The 12,106-nt window shown below is 43.9% G+C and overlaps 1 protein-coding gene across 11 annotated transcripts in view; it reads left to right on the top strand.

The window, feature by feature from the left end:
* Positions 1 to 11,810, top strand: part of DGUOK (deoxyguanosine kinase) — a 32,070-nt gene extending 20,260 nt beyond the window's left edge. For 10 of the 11 annotated variants that reach the window (XM_016948806.4, XM_001153473.6, XM_063789718.1 and 7 more), the window contains 4 exons: positions 3,581 to 3,728; positions 10,121 to 10,236; positions 11,010 to 11,109; positions 11,574 to 11,810. In XM_016948806.4, coding sequence (XP_016804295.1) covers positions 3,581 to 3,728; positions 10,121 to 10,236; positions 11,010 to 11,109; positions 11,574 to 11,600 — 391 coding nt within the window. In that variant the 3' untranslated portion in view covers positions 11,601 to 11,810. The remainder of the gene's footprint in view (positions 1 to 3,580; positions 3,729 to 10,120; positions 10,237 to 11,009; positions 11,110 to 11,573) is intronic. The other variant, XM_515552.7, reaches the window with a different exon arrangement.
* The last annotated feature ends 296 nt before the right edge of the window (positions 11,811 to 12,106 follow it).

The following is a 12,106-nucleotide window of genomic DNA, read 5'->3' as shown; positions in this document are numbered from 1 at the left end:
TGAAAAATTGTCTTCTTTTTTAAAGACAACACTATACAGATTTGTCCAGAGTTGTACTTCTACCAGATTGTCATCTATGTCAAGAAAGGAAATTGGGTTTTTCATCAACTGAATGCTTTGAATTTCTTACATTGCTGCTGATTACCTTATGTTTCCTTATTTTCTGGCATGGAGCAAGCTGGTAGCCACCTAATGTAACCATCACATGCTAAAAGGCACAGAATAGACACTTAAGTAGCAGTGTATATTCTAAGAAATCAAATGATTCAGTGGTTGGTTATCCCCTTTAAGAAAAAAGCAGACGAAATTAAAATTTGTGTTCCTAAAAATGATATAAGAGATATTTTCAGCCTTTTTTTTTTTTATTCTTCAAGAAAGGATGCTTAGGCAGAAATAGCACATCTGAGAAACTGGCTTCTGTCTCAGATTTAGCCCTTTTTGACCCCTTCTTCTGTGAGAGGGCTTTTTGCTGGCCAGAGTCTAGTGGACATCAGTGCCTGTGTCAGATCAGGGATGGGCATCATCCTGACCACCTGAGGGAGTGAGATGTGAAGTCACTTTGAATGCAAGCTAGCAGCACCCTGGGAAGTGAGCCCATCTGCTCCAGAAGAGCTAGGCCGTGCAGGCTCCGGAATGCCTGGCTCTGCTGCAGAGACCAGGCTGTGACTTGAGGTTAAGCAGCCTAGAGACAAAGTCAGGATGGCTTGATCTGGACACTGCTGGAGTTTTTCTTATCTGAAGCCTATGAATGACCAGTGTCAGTGTGAAATGGTGCTTTCAAGCAAAACGATCTTTCTTAAGGCTCTTTGAATTATCAAAATGGGAAGTGGTACATTTTCATTGTCACTGCTGAAGACACTCAGTTGGTTACTCTTTTAATTCCAAATTAGACAAACTAGTTCTATTTCTTAGTGCTTCCGGAAAGCCCCCTAGAAGAAAAAAAATAAGGATACATTTGTAAATGAAAAGTGATTTTTCTGACTTTACCCTAAAATCATGTAAGATATGTAAAACAAACCCTATAGGCTATCCGTTCCTTGTTTACGTACCCCGAGAGGGCCTACTTTTTATAAAAGCTAAATATGTGAATTACAAATGGCTGGGCTATAGGTTTTACTTCTTTTTCAGCTGTTGGATATCCCACCTGCCTGTTTTCCTCTCTTCTCTCCCAAGCCATGCTTCTCAGACTCAGAAGTTGAATTACATATAACCACATGGGTTGTTTGGAAACATAGTCAGTCTTTATTTCTAGCCCCTTCATGAAGTAGGTGTGTGAGACCCTCAGAGGAAAATAGAGAAGTAGAAACACTTTGTTAATTAGAAATGCATTAAGAAGCTGCATGGATCTTAACCTTTGCTTGTAAAGGAAGAGGTAATAATTGATTACACTATGGGCATACAACATTCCAGGTGCTATCTTCAGTGAGGGCATTTTCGAGACAGAAAGGAAAACTAATCACAAGTTCTAATCCCGAGGGTAATTTAGACTTTGTTCACTTGCACAGATTTATTGGATGCCTCCTGTGTTGAAGCACCAAGGCTGGCCCTGGGGCTGCAGCAGTGAATAAGGCAGACCCAGTCCCTGCCTAACAGGGACTGAACACATGCTCACGTGTGTGATATTTGTTCCAAAGGAGGAACACAGGTTATCTGGGAGAGTTGATTATAGGGAGGAAGAAATCTTAGTCTTTTCTGTTTGAGTTAAAGGAAACATTAGCATATGGTTTTAGAGCAGAGGCCCTGACTCCTAGATCCTTATGCCCTGTTCTGTCCTGCAGCCCCTGCATTCAGTCTGCAGTACTTCCCTCCCACTCAGCACCACACCCTTCTGCCCCTCACCCCATCACCACCACAAGCTTTGAAGAAATAAAGGAAGTGCTCTTTCTCAAGAAAGCCAAGAACCCCTTTCATAGGGCTTATTAGCAAATCTTTAATTTCTCTTTATAAGATCCTTTTTTGTTTTAAGACAGAGTCTTGCTCTGTCGCCCAGGCTGGAGTGCAGTGGTGTAATCTTGGCTCACTGCAACCTCCGCTTCCTGGGTTCAAGCAATTCTTGTGCCTCAGTCTCCTGAGTAGCTGGGATTACAGGGACACGCCATCATGCCTGGCTAATTTTTGTGTTTTTAGTAGAAACGGGGTTTCACCGTGTTGGCCAGGCTGGTCTCAAACTCCTGGCCTCAGGTGATCCGTCCGCCTCAGCCTCCAAAAGTGCTGGGATTACAGATGTGAGCCACAGTGCGTGGCCACTTTATAGGATCTTAATTTCATCTTCTAGTTATCTGTAAAGAACTCAAAAACATTTTGAGTTTAAAATGTTACCCTTTTATTTGTTCTCATCAACTAGACTATGGCTAAACCATTCCAGACTGGGAAAGTTTACTTCTGGAGTTTCTAAGTTAGCTTCTTCATAGCCTAACAAAAAGCAGTTATAATAATAACTAAGATATCTAGAACACTATGTGCCAGTCACTCTTCTAAGCACTTTGTGAGGATTATTACAAGACATCATCATAACGGGCTGAGAGGATTTAGGTGACTTGCCTGAGGTTACATAGCTAGTGAATGTTTCAGCCAGTATCAGACCCTGGAATGTTATTCTGGAAGGTATTCTCTCAGTGGTGACACTCACAGCCTTGCAGTGTGTACTTTCCTGAGCCATCATACACAAGGGTTCTGAATTTTATTTTCTCCAAAGTGGCCAGTTGCTGAGCATTGCCTTGAAAACTGGAGTCCCTTGCTTAGGATGCAAATTGTGTTTTGTATTAAAATGCCTGAGGTTTGAAAGCAGGATTGACCCCTGGTTTGTCTGAAGCCATGGTTTATGTTTAGCTCTGATTTCCTGTTTACCAGATGCTCTTTTGGTTGTAGAAATAAGCAGGGGGCAAAGCTGGTTTGATTTTTAGCTTTAGCTTTCTTTTATCTGAACTAGAAACTCAGCAGCAGAGGAAGCAAGCAAGCAGGAGCTCATAATGCACTTTGCAGGAGAGTCTGCTTTCTTAGTAATACTGAAATTAGTAGGAAATGCATTTTCTGCTCCATAGAGGACACCACATAAATACTATTTCTTCTGCATGTCTCAACTAAACAAAAGGATGGCTCAGTAGCCTGGAGACTTAGAAGCCCTCAGTCCTTGTATGAAATTTAGTGGGTGGATTTATACTGGATTCACTTGTTTATTTGTTTTGGGCCTTGCTATAATAATAATAAGGAAATGTTAAAAGTTCAAGTTTACATATATTTGCTGTATGTTCTGACTGGTTTCTAGCAGAGAAAATTGTTAGGGACCAATGATACTATCTTCTGTCTCTTTTCTTCCAGTGAATCAATCCATCTGGAAAGGTGTGATTTCAGCCTCCAAAGTCTAGATCCTATTTCCCATCTTAGTATTGAGCAGGGAGGGAGATATGGGTTAAGAATTCAGATTTCTTAAGGATTGATGAGGAGCTAGAAAGGTTAAGTGGTTGGAACAGACATGGAACAAGTTGGTTATTGATTTTTCTGCTTCTCTCTCTCTCTCTCGTGCCTTTCATTCCATTTCCCATTCTCCTGCCCTCCCCATTCCCATCCCACTTCCAACCAGGTATATCTTTGCAAAGAATCTTTTTGAAAATGGTTCCCTCAGTGACATCGAGTGGCATATCTATCAGGACTGGCATTCTTTTCTCCTGTGGGAGTTTGCCAGCCGGATCACATTACATGGCTTCATCTACCTCCAGGCTTCTCCCCAGGTAACACTGAACCTACAACCTTAGACTTTAGGGCCATATGAAACCTAAGAAGTGACATTCTCCAAGCCCCTGATTTTCTGGTTGGAGAGATTAGAGCATAGACATTACCTGCAGCACAGAGAGCAGTGGGGGACACCCTCCTGTCCCAGTGTTGAGCACCCTGTTCCCCACTGGCTTCGTGTAGCAGAGTGCTAAAGCCATTGACTATGCATAAAAGGATCGCTGTTGATGTAGGAACAACAGAGCAAATCGAGTGTCATCTTTATGATGACGCTTAGGGTTTGCAGGTGGGATGCTCTGACCTGTAGCCACTTGCCTCAGCTCCTCCTTTACTCTGACTGGGTCATCAGAGTGTGTAGTCTCAATGGTTTCCTTAGTAAGATGTGAGGAGGAAGAGGAGAATTTTCTCACCTCATCATGATACTGCCCTAATTTATAGCCCTTTTTTGAACTGTGATGCCATTGGGAAGGCAGGATGGACTATAGTAGTTCTATTCTGTGACTCTCTGGCTGGTGCCATCCTACATGATGTCATGGCAGGAGCACCAGAGTCTCTGGAGATAGAAGTGAGCTGTGGCTTCTGCTGACTGGTAGTGACCTTGGGCAGCCCCTGGAGACCTTTCCACTGGAGAGATCCTTGCCTGTAAAATCCACTGGCTCAATCTAGATGATCTCTAAGGGCTCTTCTGGAGTGGGATTCTGAGTCAAGATGAGTTTTTTTTTTTTAGAGATGTACTGCTCTCAGCTTTTGAGATATACATCCAATATATAGTCAAATGCCAGATATACCACATACTGTTAGAAGGAAGGAAAGCTGTCTCCAAGCTAGAGGCTATGCTTTTTAGAGATGGAACTGAGACTTGTGGGCAGAAAGGAGCCGAGAACAGACTGAGCAGAACCAGAGGATGAGTGGGAGAGCTCCCATCACAGAGCCTCACACCAGCCAACGAGGAGAGGACTGGAAGGAAGGGTCTTGCCTTAAGAAGGTGGCAACCAGGAAAAAAGGCCCTTGAATGTGACTGGGACCAGATATTGGGGATCTTTGTGTTGAGAGTTTCTGGACATTTTGAGGCAAAAGCTAGATCGTAGGAGGGAATAAGAGATTCTACAGAAATAAATAAGGGTTAAAGTTTAAAATGAAACTGGGCCGGTGCAGTGGCTCATGCCTACAATCCCAGCACTTTGGGAGGCTGGCGTGGGAGGATCACTTGAGGCCAGGAGTTCGAGACCAGCCTAGGCGATATAGTGTGACTCCATCTCTACAAAAAAGTTTAAAAATTAGCTGAGTGTGGTTATGTGTGCCTGTGGTTTTAGCTACTGGGGAGGTGAGACAGGAGGATCACCTAAGTCCAGGAGCTCGAGGCTACAGTGAGCTGTGATCGTGCCACTATACTCCAGCCCAGGTGACAGCGTGAGAACTTGTTTCTAAAATAAAATAGAACTGAACTAAAGATTCAGTGAGGCCAGAGGGCTAATAATCTTCCATGGAAAGAACCACACTAAAGTTAGATGCATTGATTGCAAGTTGACAAGGTGGGTCATGTTTATGTGACTTCTTTCAATAGTCTTCATTGCCTGAGAGCCAGAATAGAAGAAGGGGATTATACTTTAGGGGTAGAGATTAGTGTCAGCGATTGTGGGGAGAGGAGTCCCCTCTCAAAGAGGACAGTTTGAAGTGTCAAAGTGTAGGGTTCAAGTTGGGAGAGAAGTCCTGAGCCCCAGGAAGGCTTGTGGCCTGGGCCAAAGAGGAGTGAGAGTGCTGTGAGGTTGGATTGAGTAAAGATCCTGGTTGGAATTTGAAGAGGTGACAGGTTTCCTATGGGAGTCTTGGGATGGCTGGACTGAAAGAAGCAGGAGGTTCTCAGGACGAGCTGAGCATTAGGAGAAGTGAGAATGCTGACTTACCCTTTTCCAAGAGAACAGAACTTCAGCACATTCAGCTCAGTGCCATGAAGCCAGCATTGGGGAGGAGTGAGAGAGGAAGTGGGCTGACCCATTCCTGGGAGTAAAATGGGGCTACTTGGGCCAGCTGAAGAGGCTCTTGTTTCTGGGGAGTGGAAGTTGGACCCAGCAAGGAGAACAAGAAAGTCTTAATTGCTTTTCTTCTTTGTGCACTCTGAATGACCTTATAACAGAATGCCTGAAACTGGTTAATTTATAAAGAGGCTTATTTTGGCTCACAGTTATGGAGACTGGGAAGTCCAAATTGGGCAGCCTTAACTTCCATTGAGGACCTCCTGCTGCCTCATCATATGATGAGGTGGAAGGGAGCAGGCATGTGCGAAAGGGGCAAGATAGGAGGAGCAGCCTTGCTTTATAACATCCTGCTCTCATGGCAACTGGTCCAATCCCACGAGAGTGAGAACTCATTCCGGCGAGAATTAACCCAGTCCCAAGAGAGTGGCATTAATCTGTCTTAACAACCTAATCACCTCTTAAAGGCCCCACCTCTCAGCACTACCACACTAAGGACCAAATTTCCAACACATGAATTCTGGGGGGATACACTCAAACCATAGCAGATGGTGATGATGGTGATGATGATCATGATGATGATCATGATGATCATCATCATCGTCGTCGTCATCGTTGTCGTCGTCACTTGGGGGCAGATCTGCCCTTTTGGAGAGGCTAATTGAAATATTTCAGCTGGAGTAGAATGAGAAGAGTTGAAGGATTATTACAACTTAATGGCAGAAAAGAAAAATAGCTTATTCATTTTGAGATTAGATGGGGATTTTAATGCTGTTTTGATGGCATTAGTTCCAGAGATGCAGGAATGCCCACGTCTCTTCCCTGAAGTCACACTTGACCTCTTCTGTGAAATTCAGAGGTAACTGTGCCCAAGGGAAGAGCAGAATAGAAGTTGTCATGTCACTATGTAAAAAGCTGTGCAAGTGCCCAATCTTCCAGTTCAGAGCCCTCGTAAATACTGAGTTTCGAGCATGTCAGACGGACTTCGTAGGTCCTTCTGCTCCTTTCTACCTATTCTTCCCTAACTTCTTTTTTTTTGAGACAGAGTCTTGCTCTGTTGCCCAGGCTGGAGTGGCGCGATCTCTGCTCACTGCAAGCTCCGCCTCCCGGGTTCACAGCATTCTCCTGCCTCAGCCTCCCGAGTAGCTAGGACTACAGGCACCCGCCACCACGCCCAGCTAGTTTTTTTTTGTATTTTTAGTAGAGATGGGGTTTCACCATGTTAGCCAGGATGGTCTCGATCTCCTGACGTGATCTGCCCGCCTCGGCCTCCCAGAGTGCTGGGATTACAGGCATGAGCCACCGCGTCTGGCCCCCTAACTTCTTAAAAGCCAGCAAGCTGGGCCAGACTGGACCAAGCGGGTGCAGTGGCTCACGCCTGCAATGCCAGCACTTTGGGAGACCAAGGTGGGAGGACTGCTTGAGCCCAGGAGTTTAAGACCCACCTGGGCAACATAGTGAGAGCCCCCTGCCCTCTACAAAAAATTTAAAAATTAGCCAAGCATGGTGGTGTGTCTGTATTCCCAGCTACTCAGCAGGCTGAGGTGGGATATCACTTGAGCCTGGGAGATTGAGGCTGCAGTGAGTCAGGATTACACCACTGCATTTCAGCCTAGGCCACAAAGCAAGACCCTGTCTCAAATAAATGAATAAATAAAAATTTTTTTTAAAAAAAGCAAGTCAGGCCGGGCACGGTGACTCACGCCTGTAATCCCAGCACTTTGGGAGGCTGAGATGGGAGGATTGCTTGAGGCCAGGAGCTCAAGACGAGCATGGTCAACATAGGGAGACCCCATCTCTAAAAATTTTTTTAAAAACACAAGCAAGCTAACAATTTTAAAACTCAGAAGAGAAATAGCTAGGCCTCAGTGTTCCTACCCAGCCCCATGGAATCAAGAGAGTGCAGCTGATCAGTGTACATCAAAAAGCCAGGCCCTACCTGGGACTGGCACAGCATGGGGACAGCATGCAGGAGGTGCATGGGACAAATGGCACCTGGGTTTGGGCTTGAGAGGCATAGTGAAAAGACCCACTAGCAGTCACTTTCCATTTTCTGTTTCTGACTCCAAGCAAGCAGAGCAGCAGTTCTTCTTCCTGGGTGGGACAGGTTAAGAAGACCAGTAAAGGGTCTCTCCCTCGCCACTTGTAGCTACACTGTCTTTCCTGTTCACATTCAGGTGTGTCTTCCTCATGAGGACTGAGATGAAGAGGGGCCAGACTAAAGCACTGTTTGCACGGGATTTTTTTAAATAGAATTTGTTATAGCCATATCAGTAAAGCAAGAGTTATGCCAAATGCTCATAGTAGGAGTTTACTTCGACCTCTTTTTTTTTCCCCCCTCAATACTGCCACCAGTTAAGACTTAGACTTCTCAGGGAAATCCATTTGCTCTGTTAAGGAAATTAATAGTAAATAGAAATATGTTAGCTTATTAATAGATCGATGTTAGTGTCAATGTTTGTCTGCAAGCAGTGAATGAATAATTATAAATAGCTTTCCTAAAAAGAATTGTTCTGCCTTTGTGTGTGTACTTGGAAACATAAAGCCACATTTTAAAAAAATTTATTTTCACGAATCAGACAACATTTTTTTTCTCAGAAAGGAAAATTAGATAGCTTTGCTATGCTTAGAAATCCTAAAGCTACCTTTCTGGTGGGAATATAAATTGGTTAACCTCTAAGGAGGCAGTCCGGCAGTATATAATTGCAAGTGCATATACCTTTTGATCATTAATAAAATTTGTTTCTATAATTTTATTTCCTTAGAGAAAAGGTAAGATAAGAGGGAAACAGCAAAGACTCCCAAGTCTTTGGGATTATTGTGTACTACATTTGGAAATTAAGTTTTCATTTCTTAAGTAAGTTATTGAAAGAGGGAAGTCCTGGCCGGGCACGGTGGCTCACGCCTGTAATCCCAGCACTTCGAGAAGCCGAGGCGGGCAGATCACGATGCCAAGAGATCGAGACCATCCTGGCCGACATGGTGAAACCCCATCTCTACTAAAAATACAAAAAATTAGTTGGGCGTGGTGGCTTCCGCCTGTAGTCCCAGCTACTTGAGAGGCTGAGGCAAGAGAATCGCTTGAACCTGGGAGGCAGAGGTTGCAGTGAGCTGAGATCGTGCCACTGCACTCCAGCCTGGCAACAGAGCGAGACTCTGTCTCAAAAAAAAAAAGAGGGAAGTCCTAAATCAGTGGGTTAATCCATCTATTCTTCCAGGACACATGATACTGAATAATGAAATGTTTGTCAAGCAGAGAGAGGACTGAGGATAATTCAGTCAAAACAAACATTTGGAGCAAAAATTTTGACGTGTGAAAGAGCCTGGCCTGTTCCCCAGGAAAGAGGTCAAATCTGGCTAAAGCAGTGAGTCCAGGGGAAGAGCTAAGGCAGTTGAGAAGTAGGAGGGGTAGCTTTGTGTGACAGGTAAAGAAGATGTCATTTTTCTGAGCCAGTGTGCATCAAACTTCACTACCAGATGAATGCAGAATAGAATTATGTACACTCTGCAAAGCAGCGGGGGAGGAGAGTTAGTCTCAAGCCTCACTTGTTTTTCCACTTCTTTGTTTTATCTTTGACCTGTGCAAATTTTACATTCTATTCCTGAGTGAATGTTTGGTATGACATGAAAGAGATATTTCAAATTACCTAACATTTTATAAATGCAATGCTATTCATACATACTGCTTTGAACCCTGGGGCTATGGCTGTAGGCGGTAAAGAGCCTGTGAAGTATTTTCAGCAAGGAAAGTCATGTCATTATATTGCCGTACTACAGATGGGTGGAGTGAAGGGGACAAACTGGAAGGAGGGAACAGCTTTTTCCAGGAGCTCAATACAACTTACCTCAGTGACCTGTGGATGGGTAGACAATGAGGAAATAGAAGCCCACAAGGATTGCACTGCTAGTACCTTATGAAGGCAGGAATTTACTCCTGGACTTTCTGACCTTAAGGCCTGTACTCTGTCCATATACTTCCCTGCCTCCAGGAGGCAGAATCAGAAGGCTCTTGCCATAATCCAGGTAAGAAGTAAAGAGGACCCGACAAGGGCAGAGGTGAGAGGAGAGGCAAGGAGAGAACATTCTAGAGAGATGAAAGAGAATTGAGTGACTTCCCAGATATAGTAGGGAGAAGGAAAAACAAGGAAAATTCCAGGTCCATGGCTTAGATGACTGGATGGATGATGTTCACCATTAACCAACTTAGGATACTTCAGAGGAAGAGCAGGTTTAAGGTGGAGATGGGAAAAGAATGGTGTAGATCCTCTGATTGCATAAGAAAACAAGACAGCAGAAGCAAAGGCATGGCTTGTAATGCCCAAGATAGACATTATGGGTGGGCCTCAGAGCCCCCGAAGACTGCATTGTAGCAGCCAAAACAGCAAAGAGCTCATCAGGGCTTGGGGACTGTCTTTTAGGTTTGTTTGAAGAGACTGTACCAGAGGGCCAGGGAGGAGGAGAAAGGAATTGAGCTGGCCTATCTAGAGCAGCTGCATGACCAACACGAAGCCTGGCTTATTCACAAGACAACGAAGTAAGTGGAGAAAAGAATGTATCAGAGACAGAGACCTGGCTCCCAACAGCCAGTTGTTAAAAACAAGTTCACATGCAGCCCCCTGTAGGAAGGTTCAGAATATACTGGAAATGGTTGGAAATGTCAAGCATTTTCCAACTCAGAAGTTTAATATTGCTGGATGCCGTGGCTCACACCTGTAATCCCAGCACTTTGGGAGGCTGAGGCAGGAGAATCGCTTGAACCTGGGAGGCAAAGGTTGCGGTGAGCCGAGATCGCACCACTGTACTCCAGCCTGGGCGACAGAGTGAGATGCCCAGAAGAAGTTTAATATTGAATATAATCTTTACATTCCAAGGGCCTTTTTATTAGATTCTATTTCTCCAGCTTTTTCTTTGTTTCTTAACATTTCCCTAGACTGAACATTGTGATTGATGGTGATAGTTGGCTCAGCATGAAGGGCTGAAAATGTTAGAGAAATTGTCAGTATTACTAAGTTGGCATTCCTGGTTTCTGCCTGTCCTCCCTTTAGGCTTGGTTTGTTGTCCACTTAAAATGTTTGGTGCTCTGACTGTTAGTATCACGCTCAAGAATGAAGAGAAACCTCAACCTTTCTGTTTCCAGCCAACTTTATTGAATTAATTTGTTTTTTTAAATGCAGTTTACATGCAGTTTCTTTGAAAAGTCATGTTGAGTTTAGATCTGTTCTCTGAGTAAGACTTGGCGAGTATGTGAAACTTGACTCAAGTTACTTTTCTTTTTTTCTGTCCCCCAAACGTTCACGCTTCTTATAGGCTCCACTTTGAGGCTCTGATGAACATTCCAGTGCTGGTGTTGGATGTCAATGATGATTTTTCTGAGGAAGTAACCAAACAGGAAGACCTCATGAGGGAGGTGGGAAGGACTTTAACTCCTGTTTTCTGGTGGTTTTCTTTGTCGTACTTTTATCTTTCTGGCCTTTGCTTCAAAGTTCAATATCATGGGTCTTGTGCTTTGACTCTCACATTGCATCTCACACTCCAAGGCCTATGGAATCTTGTGCAGATTACAAATATAATCCCTATTCTCTAAAGTATACTGGACTAATAATTGTTAAATAATTGACTTGTAACATGTGCTTGCCAGCTGACTTTCTTCTCTAAGGCATCCTAAAACTAGGGAAATGAGACTACTGGATTCTCTTCCCAGCTCTGCCACTTGATGCTTTATGACCCTGGGCTGCCCACATTTCTTCTCCATGCCTATTTTCCTTTCCTCACAAAAACCTCGTGGGCTTGGCTGCATATGCATTGGGGGTGGACCATTGAAAATTCTGTTAAAAATGTGAAATTAAACTTCTGATTTTCTCCTTCCCACAGGTAAACACCTTTGTAAAGAATCTGTAACCAATACCATGATGTTCAGGCTATGATCTGGGCTCCCTGACTTTCTGAAGCTAGAAAAATGTTGTGTCTCCCAACCACCTTTCCATCCCCAGCCCCTCTCATCCCTGGAGCACTCTGCCACTCAAGAGCTGGTTTGTTAATTATTGTTAGACTTTGCCATTGTTTTCTTTTGTATCTGAAGTAATTTGAAAGTAAAGTTTACTTAAGTTATGCTTGTTTTTCTAATTCAGTTGCTCATTTATTTCAGCATGTATCTCTTGGTGCTTGCTCTAAATTCACCTCTAGACTAGTGTATTAGTCCGTTTTCACACTGCTATAAAGATACTACCTGAGGCTGGGTAATTTCTAAAGGAAAGAGTTTTAATTGATTCACAGTTTCGCATGGTGGGGGAGGCCTCAGGAAACTTACAATCATGGCAGAGGGGAAACAGGCACATCTTACATGGTGGCAGGTGAATGAGCGAGTGCAAGAAAGAGCAGGGAAAACTGCCTTATAAAACCATTAG

This window comes from Pan troglodytes, chromosome 12 (assembly GCF_028858775.2).
Source record: "Pan troglodytes isolate AG18354 chromosome 12, NHGRI_mPanTro3-v2.0_pri, whole genome shotgun sequence".
NCBI lineage: Eukaryota > Metazoa > Chordata > Mammalia > Primates > Hominidae > Pan > Pan troglodytes.
Note: the sequence above shows the minus strand (reverse complement) of the source record. Positions and strands in the feature narration are given on the sequence as shown.